Source organism: Bufo gargarizans, chromosome 6 (assembly GCF_014858855.1).
Source record: "Bufo gargarizans isolate SCDJY-AF-19 chromosome 6, ASM1485885v1, whole genome shotgun sequence".
In the NCBI taxonomy this organism is placed as follows: domain Eukaryota; kingdom Metazoa; phylum Chordata; class Amphibia; order Anura; family Bufonidae; genus Bufo; species Bufo gargarizans.
Genome location: NC_058085.1, coordinates 113,622,538 through 113,641,043, shown reverse-complemented (window position 1 = coordinate 113,641,043; position 18,506 = coordinate 113,622,538). Strand labels below are relative to the sequence as shown.

General features: G+C 43.6%; 1 protein-coding gene across 1 annotated transcript; it reads left to right on the top strand.

Annotated features, from left to right (window-relative positions):
• Nucleotides 1-47: 47 nt before the first annotated feature.
• Nucleotides 48-16,733, top strand: UBE2Z (ubiquitin conjugating enzyme E2 Z). Its single transcript, XM_044296977.1, has 7 exons — nucleotides 48-343; nucleotides 7,635-7,707; nucleotides 13,151-13,338; nucleotides 13,488-13,599; nucleotides 13,675-13,787; nucleotides 14,787-14,877; nucleotides 15,415-16,733. Exons 1-7 carry the CDS (start codon nucleotides 153-155, stop codon nucleotides 15,583-15,585), a joined length of 939 nt encoding a protein of 312 aa, XP_044152912.1. The 5' UTR covers nucleotides 48-152; the 3' UTR covers nucleotides 15,586-16,733.
• Nucleotides 16,734-18,506: the final 1,773 nt, after the last annotated feature.

Sequence of the window (18,506 nt, the reverse complement as noted above, 5' to 3'; positions counted from 1 at the left end):
AGCATGGGGCGCTCTAGCCCTTCTCACCGACTCTATGGCCCAGTTTCCGGCGGAAGTAAATAGATTGTCTGGCCGGCGTTTCTATGACGGTGAACGTCTCTCTGGCCTGTCATCTTGTTGCTCCGGAGTCCCGGAAGCCAGAGTGAAAAGGAATGGCGGAGAGTCCAGCGGCGGAGGCGATTATTCTTCAGGGGGCTGTTGGTGGAGGGATGGTTTCCCACCTCAGCGGCCTCCAGCCCCCCGGTACCTCGCACCTCGCAACTTCATCCGTGTGGGATCCAACAGCCAGTGCTGACTGGGACAACGAGAGGGCGTCAGCGCAGTGTGTGCTGCGGATTAAGCGGTGAGGGATGGTGGGGTCACCCCAACTATCTACTCGTGGCCCCATAGTGATCGTGGCTGGTGATAGGAGGAGGCATCACTTCCTCATTCCTGGGGCCCAGTGCAGTAATAACGACTTCTATTAAAGAGGTTTTCAGAAAAAACTCCAAAAATACCCTAAACGTCATCATTCCTCCTCCACTTCTATTCTAGCCTCATGCCACTCTCCTGCATGATCACCTAATATCCATAGGGATGAAATGTGAGTGGGCTGGCCAGTGACAACCTGCACTAGTGATGTCACTGACAGGTCTCTGCTGTGCTCTGCGATTGGCTGGCCCACTCACATGACACTTGAGTAATGGTACGTGCCGCGCACCTTCTTTAGGTTGGAAGCTCTAGTGGAAGGATTCTTTAATTAAAGGTATTGCCTGAGATTTTTGAGGTTGACAGCCTATCCTCTGAATAGGTCATCAATATCAGATTGGCGGGGGTCCGACTCTTGGCACCTCCACCGATCAGCTGTTTGAAGGGGTGGCAGAGCTCCACTGGCGTCATGTTCGTAGGTCACAGGACCTCAGTTCCATCAACAGCCCCTATACAATGTACGGCAACGGCACTGTGCTTGGTAAGCTGTGAGGAGGCAGTGGCTCTCAGTGGAGAACCGTGGCCACCTTGAACAGGTGTCGGTTTCAGACCCCCTTTCCAGTCTGATATTGATGACCTATATGGAGGATATATTAAATACTCAGAACACCCCTTTATTTCATATACAGTTAGGGTGCAAAGAATTTTTAGAGGCTTTATTCGTTATTCAGATAATGTAAATCCATGTTGTGCAATGTTTAGGCCCACGCTGTATAGTGATTTTCCGACGGCAGATTATGAGACGCCATGATCTGCCGCTTGCAAACAATAATTTTTGAATATGTCAAAAGATTTGGATTGCCTGATAAACAAGCGTGCGCTCGTTCATCGGGCAATCGATGGCAGTATTACACTGCCAGATGTTCGCAAACGAGAGTTCATGTGAACACTTGTTAGCGATTATCTGCCAAAAAATCGGTCAGTGTAATACAGGCTTAAAGGTGTTATCCAACCCCTATAACGTCCTCCCTAATGCCCGGACCCCTCATGTAGATTATACTTACCCCACTCCCCGGCACCCACATCGCTCCTGATTCCTGCACGGCCGCTGAATCATATTGTGGATGAAAACATCCGGCGACGGGGGGCAGCCAATAGCAGGCCGCAAAGGGGACACTAGGGAGACTCCTCTCCGTCACGGCCTGCTATTGGCTGACCCTCCGTTGCCAGATGTTTTGATCTGCTTGATGGGTAGATGCAGCGGCGGCCATTCGAGCATCAGGAGCTGCGCGGGTACCGAGAAGTGGGGTAAGTATAACCTACATGAGGGGCCTGGGCATTATAGGGGTTGGATAACCCCTTTAAGACTTTAGTGTGTGTCAGAATTTGGACAGGTCTTCTAGTGTTGAACTTATTTAGGTCACTGCTAAGTAATCCCCACAAGTAAGAAATGTAATGGGAATTTTATAATCGGAAATACCCGTCACTCTCTGCGGATTTCAGTGCAAGTTTATTTCCTCATGTAACCAGAGTTTTTGTTGTAGGTAAAAACGACACACTGCATTGTATGGCCATGCAGTTTTTAGTATTATTATTATTTTTTTTTTTTTGAGTCTCCGCTGTAATAAGAACATGAGTTAAAAAACTATTGAAAATCGCAGTACGGCTACCTGCAAATGGGTGCAGGTAAAAAAAAACTGCACAGATTTAAAAAAAAATGCACAGCAGGACAATTTTCCCCCAACGGCACTGACAGGATGGTACTCCCCGCCCCCGAGGACAGGAAAAAACACGGAAGCTCAAACTTTAAAAGGGCCTCCTCCCCTTACCTAATCAGTTTTGTTTCCTGTCCCGGATAGCAAGGAAGTTCCTCCTGTGTTCCTGAGCAGGTTCACTGTGAAGATGGCGCACGGCCTGGTCTCTTTCCCCACTAGTTGGGGGGGCTGTTGCAGGGGCTCCGGGGACATTCAACCTCCCTTCCCTGTACCTTTGGCATGAGTCCTTGTGGAAGGCAGCCAAAGGCTTTATTCTGCTCGCTCCGTTTGGGGAGCGCAGCAGTTTCCTTCCGGCATCCGGTGGGTGGAGACTCCCTCAAGGGGGTCTCGTTCTGGGCAGGAGTTGCGTGTGTCGTGATGTCATTCCGGACATCTCTTAGGAGGCCGGGAGATTTAAATGGAGGGCGAATTCAGGTAGCAGCAACACGTGCTGTTCCCTTCCCTGCAATGTCTGCACCTACTGACCCAGATACCGCCTGCAAGCCTCTGGATGTGACCGCAAGCACCATCAGCCCGGTAAGCCTCCTTTCCTGACTTGGGCAGATATTGGTGTATGGGTGATTTTACGCCTATCCACCTTGGGTGCCCGGTGCTGGTGTCTATTCCTAAGGGAGTTCTGAATCCTACTTATTTTTTCAGTTTATTTTTGTAGGGAAAAGACACCTCCATCTCCAAGGCACCTGGGTCTGACTCTATTCGCAAAAAATGCGCCATCTGCAGGAAGACATTTATATCTAAAGCCAAGAAATAACTTTGCCCAAAATGTGCTGAACAATCTCCTTCCTCCTTAGACTCCATGCGGAGTATGATTACAGGTTAATGCTGCAGTGGAGTCTAGGTTACCTCCCTCTTAACCGCAAGCCTCTATGTCTCAAAAATCCCAGAATTCCCAGTTATTCGGGTTGGATTTGGATGAAGGGAAAATTGCTTCCGACATTGACTCTGATTCATCTGACGACAGGCAGGGGAGACCATTGTTTCTCCATGAGGATACAGACAGTCTCCTAAAAACTATAAGAGCTACTATGCACCTGGAGGAGTCTAAAGAAATTTGCTCCATGCAGGATTAGATGTTTCAGGGTCTACTCTAGGAGAAAGGAAAAGACGTGTCTTTCCGATCCATAATAATATCAAGGCCCTAATCTCGAGGGATAATACTCAGGAAGATGGCAATTGTCAAGAGGAAGACACAAGGGATTAGTCTTCAATCCTGGTAACGTGTCAAAAACCACTCTGATGCCAGAGGCCAGGTGGGAGCAAGATTAAAACATTTTGATCCACAATGGAGAGATAGGAGTCTCCCCTCGAATACTAGCTGCCATTCAAAGGGGTTTCATGCCATAATTCAGTACTTACCCACCAAACCACTTTATCGTCAACAAACCTTTGGCAAAGAAAGAGGAACAGTCATCCCTAGAGACAGAGAGAACCAACGTGATTCAAAAAGAGGTCCTACTACCAGTTCCAGAAAGCCAGCAACGGCGAGGATTTTATTCCTCAGTTTTTCATATAAAAGAGCCAGGGGGGTCCTTCAGGCTTATAAATTTAAGGAGTCTGAACAATTGCCTATCTTACAAAAAGTTTAAGATGGAGACCACCAAATCAACAATAAATCTGCTTCCTCAACACTGTTGCATGGCGACAATAGATTTGCAGGAAGCATACTACCATGTACCCATTTTCTGAGACCATCAAAAATTTCTCAGGATGGCAGTATTTATGAGAAGTCGCCTCTGTCACTTTCAATTTCAAGCGCTCCCCTTTGGCCTGTCATCAATCAGCTCCCAGAATTTTCAAGAAAGTAATGGCAGAAATAACCAGTTATCTTCATCTACAGGGCGTTCTTATAGTGTCGTATTTAGATGACTCCTATTAGCAGCCGAATCAGAAAATCCGCTTCTGGTACATCTAGACCTTGTTCAAAATACCTTCGCGGATCTAGGATTGATCATAAATGTCAAAACATGCAACCTCGTTCCGGTTCAACAAAGTCTTTTTAGGGGTTCTTCTCCACTATTGCTTACTGATGTCCTTCCTCCCAGAAGAGAAGCAGTTGCCCCTTCAACTAAAGATAAATCAGTTTTGCAGTCTAAGATCTGCTACTATCAGAAACGTCATGACAATCCTGGGAATTGACATCCTCAATCCCTGCTGTCAGATGGGCACAAAGCCACACCAGAATTCTGCAAGCCTTTCTTCTAGCATCTTGGGATGGCAACAGAAACTCTCTGGACAAAAAAGTTTTCAATTTCACCGTTCGTAAAACGTTCCCTGGCTTGGTGGAGGATAAAAATAAATCTGCAGAGAGGTGTCTTCTGGCGTCAAGAGAATCTTCTAGTGGTGTCTACAGATCTCAGCAGACGAGGTTGGGGAGGCCATGCGGGGGACTTTATGGTTCAAGGAGTCTGGGACAATTCCATGTTAAGTGCCTCATCAAACTTAAGAGAGCTCAGAGCAGTCTACGAAGAACCTCTCTCGATCATATCGTCCGACAAAATTTTGACAGTCGCTTATTTAAACAGGCAAGGAGGTAGCCGAAGCAGATCTCTGGCAGCAACATCAAGGGATATCTTTTGTTTTTGTAGAGAAACGCCTATCCTCTCTAACGGCCGTGCATTTAAAAGGAAGCAGCAACATGGTGGCTGACTTCCTCAGCTGTCAAACTCTAAAAGAGGGAGAATGGACTTTACATGCCGATGTCTTTCTTTAAATTACCAAGATGTGGGGTATTCCGGTTCTGGATTTATTCGCAGACTGGATGAACAGGAAAGTAGAAAGATTTTGTTCCCCTTTTAGACGGCCCGGAGATAGTGGATGCCCTATCTCGCCCCTGGCCAAGAGGTCTACTATATGCATCCCCCCCCCCTCCCCATTCAGCCTGATTCCGAGAACCCTGATGATGGTGGCGGAAGAGCGCGCACAGGTCATCATGATTGCTCCATATTGGCCCAAAAGGGCCTGGTTTTCCATCTTACTCAGGCTATCGCAAGGAATATCCTGGACTCTTCCAGTGTTAACAGGCCTTCTTCAACAAGGGCCAGTACACCATCCAGGGGTCTCTCAGCTGAAGTTGATAGCATAGAGATTGAATGCAAAAATCTAAAAAAAGAAGGGTCTGTCTGACCCTGTAATCTCTACCTTACTAAACTGTAGGAAAATCATAACCTCCAAGATCTATCTCAGAAGGTGGAAGGCTTTCCTTTTGTTTTCTAGTAACAGGATCCAGCAAAGTCCCTTACTCAACATACCTGTCATTTTAGATTTCTTGCAGGGAGGTTTGAACAAGGGGCTTAAGCCGTCAACCCTTAAAGTTCAGATCTCCGCTTTAGCAGTTTTTCTAGACACAAATTTATCAGACCATCCTCTAATCAGGCAATTTATCAAGGGAGCAATCAGAGATTCTCCCAGATTACACTCTACCATCCCACCTTGGGACTTGAACTTAGTCCTTACGGCGCTGATGGACTCTGCGTTTGAGCCTATTGAAGATATTTCCCTCAAACGCCTGATCTTAAAGACTACCTTCCTCCTGGCCATAACAACGGCAAGAAGGGTGGGGAAAATATAGGCCTTCTCTTGCTGTACAGGATAATCTTAAGTCATTGTCCATCCTTTCTCCTGAAGGTAGTATTCAGATTTCACTGTAATCAGAAAATCTTTTTACCATCATTCTGTCCATCCCCTTCAACAGACCTGTAAAGGTAACCTAGATGTGAGACGTTGTGTGCTTGCCTACTTTAAAAATCTGTAGAGAAGATAGAAAATCGGATCACCTCCTCCTTCAGTTTTAGGGGCCTAACAAAGGTCAGGCAGCCAATAAAGCCACCATTGCAAGGTGGATAAAGCAGGCAATTTCTCTTTGTTATGCTCAAAAGAACCTAGATCCTCCAAAGGGACTCAGGGCCCATTGAACACGGGCTATGTCGACCTCTTTGGCAGAGAATGCAGCTATATCGATGGAACAAATCTGTAAAGCAGCTCTGTGGGCAAATTCAGTGTCTTTCTTCAACCATTATAAATTAAATGTCATGCATAATTTTATGTTCCTTCTTGTATTCCAGTTGGATTAATATAATGTTGTTCTTGCATCACTACCGTGTACTTTGTTATTTACTGATTAGGTAAGGGGAAGATGCCCTTTTAAAGTTTGAGCTTCCGTGTTGCTTCCTGTCCTCGGGGCGGAGAGCACCCTCCTGACAGTGCCATTGGGGAGGCTCTTGGAAAATCCAATTACTAGTAAGCGTAATTTACCCTTTCTGCACAAAAAAAAACCCCATAGTTTGCATGACGTTTGTCAGATCTCATACACTTTGCTGGTACTGTATCACGCTGCAGTTTTCCACATGGAAAACACATACATAATCTGCATTTTCATACTTTCTATTTCATAACTTAATCTGAAAATCAGACTAGCGAGGGACTTTTATTTCCTCTGTGGTTAAGCCTGGTTCTGTGCTGATCATCATGCAGGTTGCAGCAGGCACTAGGGACATGGCACAGCGGGGGATTGTAGTACACTATGTACGCCAACATTTTTGTCTTTTTAAACACTAATTGTACAGATTTGGAGTATAGCAGATTATGAATTAAAGGGGTTGTCCAGTCATACTGACATCAGTCATGGAGAGATGCAACTGTACACTAGGTGGTTGGGTTGCTGAAACACCCAGGGGCACGATAATTAGAATAGGTCCTGCGCATGATACTTGCTGGCACCAGATAACTGCCTCGACAACCCAACAGGCAAGTGTGCAGATAGGAAATCATGCTGCCTGTGGATGGCAGGATCCCTATAAACAGATTTTCTGTGTGTAGAATATTGATTACCTATCCTCAGTATCAGATTTGTGGGGGTCTGATCTGCAATACCAAGCACAGCCGCTAAACAAAGGACGGTGCTGTGGATGGTGAGCTGGAAGGTGGTCACGGCGCTCATCGGCGTGCCGCAGCCTCTTCAAACAACTGATCAGTGGGGGTGCTGGGAGACACCTGCCGACTATGATATTGATTACTTATCCTGAGGATAGGTAATCGGTATTAAACACCTGGAAAGCCCCTTTAAGCTGTTTTAATAAGTGCCTCAGTTGTGATAAATACGTTGTATGCTTTCCAGTTGCATCATGTTGATGAATCACCCCTGCCTGTTGTTCAGGGATTGATAATGTTCCTGCGTTACGAAATGTTCCACCCTACTGGGATAGTTTCACTTACAGGTTACATTTCAAAGAGGTATTTTCCATCTAAGACATTTATAACATATCCAAAGAATATCCCATAAATGTCTTATAGGTGGGGTATCACCGCTTTGTCCCTCACCTATCAACCAGCTACAGATCACAGACACAACAGAGAAATCCTGCTGTGGATATGCCAGAAATGGGATGTACCCCTTTTAATGTCGGTGCCCCTTCTGTCATTCAGTGTTCTGATCTTTCTTCTCTTTTCCTTCAGGGATATCATGTCAATTTATAAGGAGCCGCCTCCTGGTATGTTTGTGGTGCCAGATCCGCATGACATGACAAAGGTACCCGTGGTCTTCTGTGTTTGTCACTCTGTTATTTAGATATGGCTCACGTATTTGTCTATATGTTTCTGCTCTGGGGCTTCACATATCTCAGGTGGTGCCTTCCTGCTTGGGACTTTATATGATTCTGTCCATCAGACTTTCACATCCATACGCAGTAGTGCGATGCTCCTATAAAATCACAGAAAACGAGAACTAATCCTATGGAAAATGGAATGCTTTAAAAATGTGGAATATACTCATCTCCCATCACTAACATATTCCCCGACATGTACATTAGAATCTATAGTTTTCAGCAAAGTAGTAGTTGTGTACAGTAGTGTTTTTCATACTTCACTGGTGTCACTAAGGGTACGTTTGCATTTGCGGCATGCCTTATTCGGCACAAATGCAACAGCTTTTGTCCAGCTAAAAACCGGCATTTTTGCTGGAAAGTGACCGGACCTCATTATAGTCAATGGGGATCCGGTGGTGAACTGTAGAATCCGGCAACCTCCGCTGCTGCATATGATAATGTTTCCTTAATAAAAGTGAGAAGATCAATTTAATCTCTGTTCCCACAGTCTGTTCAGCAAGATTGCCGAAGACCCAATTCAGATTTGCACGTGTTTCACCAGACAGTATTGCTCCACAAAACATGAATGTTTTCACAGCGTATCAAATACCAAAATCCCACAGAGTGCTTTAACCGCGGTGGAATTGTAATTCTTGGAATGCTGTGGTAACATTCATGTTTGGGAGTATAATAGACGGCAACTTTCGAAGAGCTGTGGAAGGTATGTTTGCAGCAGAACCGTACCGTCTAATGAAATATGTGCAGGCCTGATTTGGGCCTTTCTCAGTCTTGTTGAGCGAACTTTGGAGTGGATATGGAATGGAAAATTGGGGTGTGGCTGTCTAATTAGGAGAAGTTAAATAGCCAGCCTTGAGGGCAGCTCAGTCCTTTAAATCCAGAGGAAAAAAAAGCAGGCTGGTTTGAGATCTGCATTTATACAAGCAGGCAAATAACGAGAGTTTGTGAGCGTTCGCGTGTTTGATTATTTTTATTTTTTTTAAGTATGTGTTCATACTAAGTGTGTGACTTTAGATTACGTGACTTGAGATTCAGGGACTTTAGGAGGGGACTACAGTAAGTTAGATTCTTATCACTGCACTATATTGTATTTTTCTTGTGTAATCCCCACTGAGTATGTGTTCTATTATTGACAGCGCAGTCCAGTGCACATCTTGTCTAATGTATGCAGTCCTGGAACAGCCGCTTGAGTGCATATCTTTGTTCAAAATGTGAGCAAATTGCCCGTTTGGAATCGCACATTGAGTATCTAACCGGGCGAATTTCAACACTTAGAAGCGTTGACAATTTGGAAAAGAGTTTGCTGCTCACTTAGCAAGCACTCTATATTGTGGATGTGGGGGAGGGGAGTAGCGAGGAGGCTCAGAAAAGTGAGGTAGCTAGCTGGGTAACAGTTAGAAAGCAGGGTAGAGGGAAGAATGCCAGGGAGGCTAGCCCTGATCTGACACACCCCGACAAGTTTGCATGGTTGGCAGATAAGGGGAATGTCGGTTCAGGGATAGCACTGCTGCAACCAGACCCTTCCTCTGCCAGTCAGGGGAATGTCAGCTCCAGTGAGCAGGAGAGCAGGGCAGGCCAGACAGGTGCTGGTAGTGTGAGACTCCATTATTAGGGGGGGCGTGATCTGTCACAAAGAACGAGATCGTCAAACGGTGTGTTGTCTTCCTGGCGCTCGAGTTCGACACATCGCGGATCGGGTTGACAGATTACTGGGAGGGGCTGGAGAAGATCCAGCGGTCACGGTCCATATTGGAACGAATGACAAAGTTAGAGGTAGGTGGAGCATCCTTAAAAATTATTTTAGGAATTTAGGTCAAAAGCTTAGGGACCTCAAAGGTAGTATTTTCCGAAATACTGCCTGTACCACGAGCCACACAAGAAAGGCAGTGGGAGATTAGGAAGGTTAACAAGTGGCTAAAGAACTGGTGTAGGAAGGAGGGGTTTGGGTTCCTGGAGAACTGGGCCGACTTCTCTATCGGCTACAGGCTCTATCGTAGGGATAGGCTGCACCTCAATGGGGAAGGGGCAGCTGTATTGGGTGAGAAGATGGCTAGAAGGTTGGAGGATGGTTTAAACTAGGGACTGGGGGGGAGGGAAATTACGTTATAGGATGGGAAGATGTTGCAGATCGAGAGGTAATGGGCAAGGTAATGGGACTGGGGGAAGAATGGAAGGAGGGACTAGAACAGTTAGGAAGGAAAAGTGTAGGGTACAAAATATACATAAACCTCTTAAATGTATGTATACTAATGCCTGACTAATAAAACTGGGGAACTGGAATTAGTGATGTGCGAGGAGGACTATGACATAGTGGGAATAACTGAGACATGGCTGAATGATGGCTATGACTGGGCAGTTAATGTACAGGGTGACAGTCTCTTTAGAAAGGATTGCTAAATCTGGAGAGGGGTCTGCCTTTATGTAAAGTCCTGTCTAAAGCCAACACTCCGAGAAGATATAAGTGAGGGACATGAACATGTGGAGTCACTGTGGGTAGAAATACATGGAGGCAAAAATTATAATAAATTACTAATAGGAGTTTATTATAAACCACATAATATACCAGTCCACTGTAAATCTACTACTAAATGAGATGGACGAGGAGGCAAATCATAATGATGGTTATTATGGGGGACTTCAACTACCTAGATATAGACTGGGAAACTGAAACCTGTACATCTCATAAAGGAAACAGGTTCTTGGCAATAACCAAAGACGATTACCTTTCCCAATTGGTTCAGGATCCGACTAGAGGGACGGCCCTATTGGACTTAGTATTAACCAATATACCTGACAGAGTGACAGATGTGCAGGTTGGGGGACTCCTGGGAAATATTCATTCAATTGTCATTCAAAAGAGTGTTTCTTCAGTGAGGAATAAAAATACCAAACTTCGAAAAAGCTAAATTTAGATAACTAAGAGAGAGTCCATAGGCCCAACTAACTGGGACAAAGTCCTCAAAAATAAGAAAAAAAAAGCCACAAAATGGGATATTTTTTAAAAGCAACCTAAAATTTAATTGAGAGGTACATACCTCATGGGAATAAAAGGTTAAGGAACAAGAAGAAACCAATGTGAATAGATGGAACTGTAAAGAAAGCTGACAAAAAGAAAGCATTTAAATCACTAAAACAGGAGGAAAGCGAGGAAGCACTAAAAAACTATGGACAAAATTAGAATATGTAAAAAACAAATAAAAGCAGCCAAACTAGAGACCGAGAGATTAATTGCCAAAGAGAGCAAAACTAACACTAATATGTTCTTTAATTATATAAATGGTAAAAAGTATAAATCTGAAGGTGTCGCAGAGAGCTATGAGGAGAAAGCAAAGCTATTAAATATTTTTTTTCTCCACTGTATTCACTGAGGAAAATAAACTGTCAGATGAAATGCAGAATGTAAAAGTAAATTCCTCATTAAAAGTGCCCTGTGGAAGAAGTACAGCGGCATCTTAAAAAGATTAAAATATACAAATCACCAGGACCAGATGGCATACACCCCGTATCCTAAGAGAATGAAGTAATCTCATAGTCAGACCATTATTTCTGATATATTTAAAGATTCTATACTGACAGGGAGTGTTCCACAGGATTGGCGCATAGCAAATGTGGTGCCAATATTCAAAAAGGGTACACAAACAGAGCCCGGAAACTATAGGCCGGTAAGTTTAACATCTGTCGTGGGTAAACAGTTTGAAGGTTGAGATGCTATCTTGGAGTACGTCAATGAAAATAAACAAATAACGCCATATCAGCGTGGCTTCATGAGGAATCGGTCATGTCAAACTAATTTAATCAGTTTCTATGAGGAGGTAAGTTCTAGACTTGACCGCGGCGAATCAATGGATGTTGTATATCTGGACTTCTTCAAAGCATTTGACACTGTACCGCATAAAAGGTTAGTATATAAAATGAGAATGCTCGGACTGGGAGAAAATGTCTGTATGTGGGTAAGTAACTGGCTCAGTGATAGAAAACAGAGGGTGGTTATTAACGGTACACACTCAGATTGGGTTACTGTCACTAGTGGAGTACCTCAGGGGTCAGTATTGGGCCCTATTCTCTTCAATATATTTATTAATGATCTTGTAGAAGGCTTGCCCAGTAAAATATAAATTTTTGCAGATGACCCTAAACTCTGTAAAATAATTGACACAGCAGAGGACAGTATACGGCTGCAGATGGATCTGGTTAGATTGGAGGCTTGGGCAGTGAGCAATGTAAGGTTATGCACATGGGAAGGAATAATGCAAGTCACCAGTACATCCTAAATGGTAAAACATACTGAGTAATACTGACATGGTAAAGGACCTAGGAATTTTAGTGAACCAAAAACTAAGCTGTAGAAACCAGTGTCGGGCAGCTGCTGCCAAGGCCAATAAGATAATGGGTTGCATCAAAAGGGACATAGATGCCCGTGATGAGAACATAGTCCTACTACTTTACAAATCACTAGTCAGACCACACATGGAGCACTGTGTACAGTTCTGGGCTCCTGTGAACAAGGCAGACATAGCAGAGCTGGAGAGGGTACAGAGGAGGGCAACTAAAGTAATAATTGGAATGGGGCAACTACAGTACCCTGAAAGATTATCAGCATTAAGGTTATTCACTTTAGAAAAAAATAATTGAGGGGAGATCTAATTACTATGTATAAATATATCAGGGGTCAGTACAGAGATCTCTCCCATCATCTATTTATCCCCAGGACTGTGACTGTGACGAGGGGACATCCTCTGCGTCTGGGGGAAAGAAGGTTTGTACACAAACATAGAAGAGGGTTCTTTACGGTAAGAGCAGTGAGACTATGGAACTCTCTGCCTGAGGAGGTAATGGAGGTGAGTACAATAAAGGAATTCAAGAGGGGCCTGGATGTATTTCTGGAGTGTAATAATATTATAGGCTATAGCTACTAGAGAGGGGTCGCTGATCCAGGGAGTTAGTCTGATTGCCTGATTGGAGCCGGGAAGGAATTTTTTCCCCCTTAAGTGGGGAAAATTGGCTTCTACCTCACAGGGGTATTTTTGCCTTCCTTTTGGATTAACTTGCAGGATGACAGGCCAAACTGGATGGACAAATGTCTTTTATCAACCTTATATACTATGTTACATCTTGCCTTTTTCTTGTTAAAGGGGTTGCCTCACTTCAGAAAGTGGCATTTGTCATGCAGGCAAAGTTAACCCAAGGCACTTATTAATGTATTGTGATTTTCCATATTGCTTCCTTTGCTGGCTTGATTCATTTTTCTGCTTGTTTCCATGGTAACAACCATATCTGTAGCGCGGATGCAAGGTTTTTTACATCACAAAGTATAGGTGTCTGAGATTCTGCTCCATCCTTGCTAATAAAAAAAACACTCTTGTCTTGCAGATTCATGCACTTATCACAGGTCCCTTTGATACACCTTATGAAGGCGGCTTCTTCTTGTTCTTGTTCCGGTGTCCCCCAGATTATCCAATTCACCCACCTCGAGTTAAATTGATGACAACTGGCAACAATACTGTTAGGTTTAACCCCAATTTCTATCGTAACGGCAAAGTCTGTCTGAGTATTCTTGGGTAAGTAGTACTATTCTTGGGTGAGCGTGTGGCTTTTCTCAAATTCCCTGGAGTGTACATAATTGTCCAGTAATGAATGGGTAGAGTCTCTGCACACAGAGCTAGGAGTCGCAGGGTGGCTTACCAGTATGATTTGTTTCTTACACCAGTACTTGGACAGGACCTGCATGGAGTCCAGCTCAGAGCTTGTCTTCGGTGCTCATCTCTATCCAGTCCCTGATGACTGAAAACCCCTATCACAACGAGCCTGGATTTGAGCAGGTATTAGATTTTTTTGGAAGCCTTGATGCTTTAACCCTAGACTCTGCTAGTAATATTGACATTGCTTATCTTTAGGAACGACATTCGGGAGACAGCAAGAACTACAATGAGTGCATTCGTCATGAGACCATAAGAGTGGCAGTGTGTGAAATGCTGGAGGGAAAGTGCCAGTGTCCTGAAGCCTTACGGTGGGTGATGCACTACAGTGTTCATACATTCACAGCCCTGAATACATCCTTCCCTCATATATGTCAAATCTATTGCTATAAGACCTTGTAGACAAATTTCGTCTTTTTTTTTATATTTTCACATTATTGAAAATTATAACTCCGTCAGACAGCTTTAAATGTGTCTTTACTTTAAATATGGCGCCCACTCAGGGCTAATGTCTGCAATCTGTGGTGATTGCGGACATTATACCCCTCAGATGCCATGGTCAGATGTGACTACATATAATGGATCAAATTCTATTCCTGAATAGAAAGCTAATGAGTTCTTGTTATAGTCACCTAGGGTGACTTAAAGTTTTTAAAAATAAGGCAGATAAGGCAGAATATGGCAATAAAAAGTCCTTTTTCTCAGTATTAAAACACAAAAAAGTATACAAATGTGGTATAGCAGTAATCCATACTGACCTGGAGAATGAAGGTAACAGGTCAGTTTTACTGCATAGGGAACACCCTAAAAACAAAACCCTTACAATTGTAGAATTTTCTTTCCACCTTTCTACTACATCATATGCAACAGTAAATCGTGCTATTAAAAAGTATAACTTGTCCCGCAAAAAAACAAGCCCTCGGCTATGTGAATGAAACATAAAAAAAAAAAAAAATTATGGCTTCAAAGGAAGGGAGTGAAGGATGAAAACAAAAAACCCTCCGGCACTCAAGGGGTTAAGGGATACAACTTGGCATTATCACATGAGAAGACGTCATGTAATGCTTTCATCATCCTTTTCACAATGTGGAGTTTTAGTTCCTCGCCATCTAATGCACTTGCCTTCCTTTTGTGAGACTTCTCATATCTTCTGTGCCATAAAAGCTGTCCATAGACAATCTAATGCCCGATCCGTCCACTTACCATTTACTGTATTAAAATGCCCATTCTTCCAAGCCAGCTTAGTGCCATGCCATAGGAGGAGATGCATGAGAACTGTCTTATATCAATGGCTTTATCATTCCTTGTAGAAGCGTAATGGAAAAATCCTTCTTGGAATACTATGACTTTTATGAAGCGGTTTGTAAGGATAGATTTCACTCACAAGGACAAAGCATGCAGGTGAGTCTCCTGGTATTTATCAAATGTCATATATGGTTAATATGTGGAGAGGTTCTGGGTTGTAATGAGAGGCAACAATACATGTGAATTTCATTGCAAACCCACAGCACATCCACATGAGAAATCCTCCTAAGGCCTCATGCACACGACCATTGTTTTGGTCCGCTACTGAGCCACATTTTTTTGTGGCTCGGTTACGGACCCATTCACTTCAATGGTGGCGCAAAAGATACGGACAGCACTACGTGTGCTGTCTGCACCCGTTGCTCCGTTCCGTGGCCCACAAAAAAATTAAAATAAAATGTCCTATACTTGTCCGTTTTGCGGACAAGAATAGGTATTTCTATAATGGGCGGCCCGTTCCGTAAATTGCAGAATGAATGCGGCGCGGTCGTGTGCATGTAGCCTAAACGTCAGATTTCTACAGGGGATCTTGTAGTACAAATCGTGTCTTATGTGCAATATGCGATTCTGACAGGTGAACGTAGCCAGTGTGTTGTACTGTTGGTATCTCACATAAGTTTGCTGTGTTTATAGGACCCATTTGGTGAAAAGCGAGGACACTTTGATTACCAGTCTCTTCTCAGTCGTCTACAGCTTATCCATCAGAGAGTGCGGGAAAAACACAGGCGTGAGACTGTGGATATAGACTCAGACTCCAGCTCTTCTGAGACAGACATGGACACACAAGGAAGTTCCAACCCATAAGGTATAGGGATCTAAGACGTAGAGCATTGAGTGTCGTCACATCGCACTAGCTGTGATGCTGGATAATATGACTTTGTTGAGCACAAAGCCACTTATGCTTTTGGCGGCTGTTTGGAAGCAGAGTCGGTCAATCTCTCTGCCAGCGCTACGGAAAGATGACCTGTGGTCGGTTTATAGATAACGCAGCACTGGGGCTTGGACTATTGGAGCTTGGATCAGACATGAAGGCAGCACTTTTACTAATCCTTATGATCTTTGTGAAATGGTCATTTATCGGCCCATACAAGCCAAAGAGTTCAAGTCCAGGGGAGCAAAACCTTGCGAAGCCACAGGAGTAACCACATGACAGACGCCGTGAACCGTTTTTTTTATGTTTTCATCCCCCTGAGAACCAGCATTGTGTATTTTACCACTTCATTGTGTTCTTATTTCTATTATTACCCATAGGTTTCTGACAGGAATGGAGCAAAGTTTCTTCTTTTTATGTTTTTGTAGCGTTTATTTGTAATTGCTGTAAATCCGGGTGAGCAATGTGATTCTGTTACTAAACGCATTCATTATGGTCCGTTCACATCTACATGTGTTGGGAATATCACGCGATGGATAAGAATGTTCATCTCAACAGATGAAAAATCTGTGTGACCAACTGAAAATATACCAATAATTTGACAAAAATGGTCAATGTAAAGATGTGAATAGAGCCTACATACCTATAAAAGCCTTAGAAAAAGCTGGTGCTGACATCATGTCAATTTTTGACCTTCTGGGTTATTTTATCAATACCTTTATATGTGATTTCTGTAATTGCCACATTTTCAGTGAAAAAAATTAGGTCCTGTTTCTATGGCGCATGCTCAGAAAAACTGAAAGTGTCTAGTTCCCTTGTGGTTACTGCAGATCTTAGACAGGAGGATTATTGTAGACGGCATTATAAGGGCGTATGCTCACTCTCATGCTAGATCGCATCTAAGTCAAGTGCCTAGTGAGTATTATATACACGGCTATGTCTGCCTGGGGGGATTATAGTGACTGCTCAGAAATGAGGAAAGAACTGCAGTCCTCTATTAAAATTATCAAAGTCTATATGGCTGGTGTTATCCTAATCCTCAATATGAATGTCCACCATTAAACACAATTCTGTCTAAATAGACCCTCTTAATGTATGGTGATTTAATTTTTGCATTATGGCTGGTGCTCTTTGTCTCCCAATCACCTGCACAGCCCTAGAGTTAATGAGGACCTGTCATCATGCCTGAAAAGTCTGTTTTAGTAAATGATTGTATTCCCCATATTGTGGTCCCTACACACTGTCAGTGTATATGTACACTGACACCCCACAATCTAGAAAAATGTCAATTTATACGTACATTTCTGGGAGTCATAACAGAGGAGCGGCACAACAAAGGGCCCATTCACACAGCATTTTTTTTTTTTTCCCCTGCACCGAAATGCCTCCATTGGCCATGTGTGTTCTATCTCCCATGGTTTGCAATGGGAGGCAGTGCCCGGTAGCTGAAACAGCCCAAGGAAGGGAAGTATCCGTTCATGGCGCGGTGGTTGTCCTCTCTTGGCAGGTCCCCACAGTATATGCAGTGGATTGACAGTGTCACAATGTGTCGTGTGAATGGTCCCTTACTAATTAAAAAAATTATTATAATTCTCTAGAATTTTTTATTTTTTGCTTAAGAGGTCCATGGCAGGAGAGCTGACAGGGCCGCATCTAGCTGCCTGCAGAGATCATTAGGGTAAGTGCACACAGAGCGGATTATGTTTGTTTTTTCCGCTTGAATTTTCGTGCAGAAAATCTGCATTGTAATACAGTACCAGGAAAGTGAATGAGATCTGAAAAAGGCTTCCCTAGTGTGACTGGAGGCAGCCAGAGTTTAATCCTATAGCTCTGTATCAGAAAAACGAGGCTCAAACCTCAAAATAAATAAATATATATATATATATGTGTGTGTGTATATATATATATAATTCTCATCTTAATGTTCACTGTTAAATCTGTTAATGATTTGACAGTGATCATTTTTCAAAATACATTTTATTACCTAATTCCCACCCCTTTTTTTTTTTTTTTTTTAAAGAAAATAAGTCCCCTCTTACCTGATGTTGTCTTTGGTCTCTCCTGGTTACGGCCACCTCTCCTGTTGGATCCCGTCCGGGCCGCTCAATGTCCTGAACGCGCACGCCACTGCGCATGCGCCATGATGACTACTTCCTGGCCAGTATAGTACAGAGCCGCGCACGCTGGCTCTGTACTATACAGGCCAGGAATAAGTCACCATGGTGCATGCGCGTTCAGGACATTGCCTGGCCGGGAGAAAATCTTCAGTCTTCTGCGCAAGCCCGGCCAGGAGAAGAATCCAGTAAGTGAACGTCACGCTCAAGGAAGGTAAGTATAAGAAGGGAAGATTAGAATACCCCTTTAAGGAGCTATTCAGCACAGAATGTTGGATTTAAAACCAACAGTGTTAAAAGGTGGACATTCCCTTTACTAGAGTTTCAATGAGTTGTTCACTGCTTTTGTCCTTTTCGCCATCCGGCTGTGTCCTGTAGAGATGCATTCATACCTTCATAGACAATCGGGCACAAAATAGCTTTGTGTGAATGCTGCAGTCTGTTTTACCAATGATGGATTATGCGATCGCAACTACGATGTTTTGAACAATAATCGTCATGTCTAAAAGGTCATTGTTGAATCGTTCACTACACCTAGAAACTACTTGTTCGTTGCTCTATCGTACCGATAATCACTTTGTCAAGGTACCTGTAGTAGCAATTCTGCAAGAAGGTGCAGACACCTGAGCAAAAAGCATCACATGTAGTTCAGGTTGTTGTAAGGGCTGTTTCACACGAGCGGATGCGGTGCGTGTCATCCGCAGCGTGAACGAGAGCCAAGCCCCGCTCTGGACAGCAGA

Bases quoted from the DNA above. Each gene is read 5' to 3' on its own strand.
- UBE2Z (XM_044296977.1), top strand. From the start codon at position 153: ATGGCGGAGAGTCCAGCGGCGGAGGCGATTATTCTTCAGGGGGCTGTT. The intron at 344-7,634 runs GTGAGGGATGGT...CTTTTCCTTCAG, and splicing joins TGTGTGCTGCGGATTAAGCG to GGATATCATGTCAATTTATA. The intron at 14,878-15,414 runs GTGAGTCTCCTG...CTGTGTTTATAG, and splicing joins CACAAGGACAAAGCATGCAG to GACCCATTTGGTGAAAAGCG.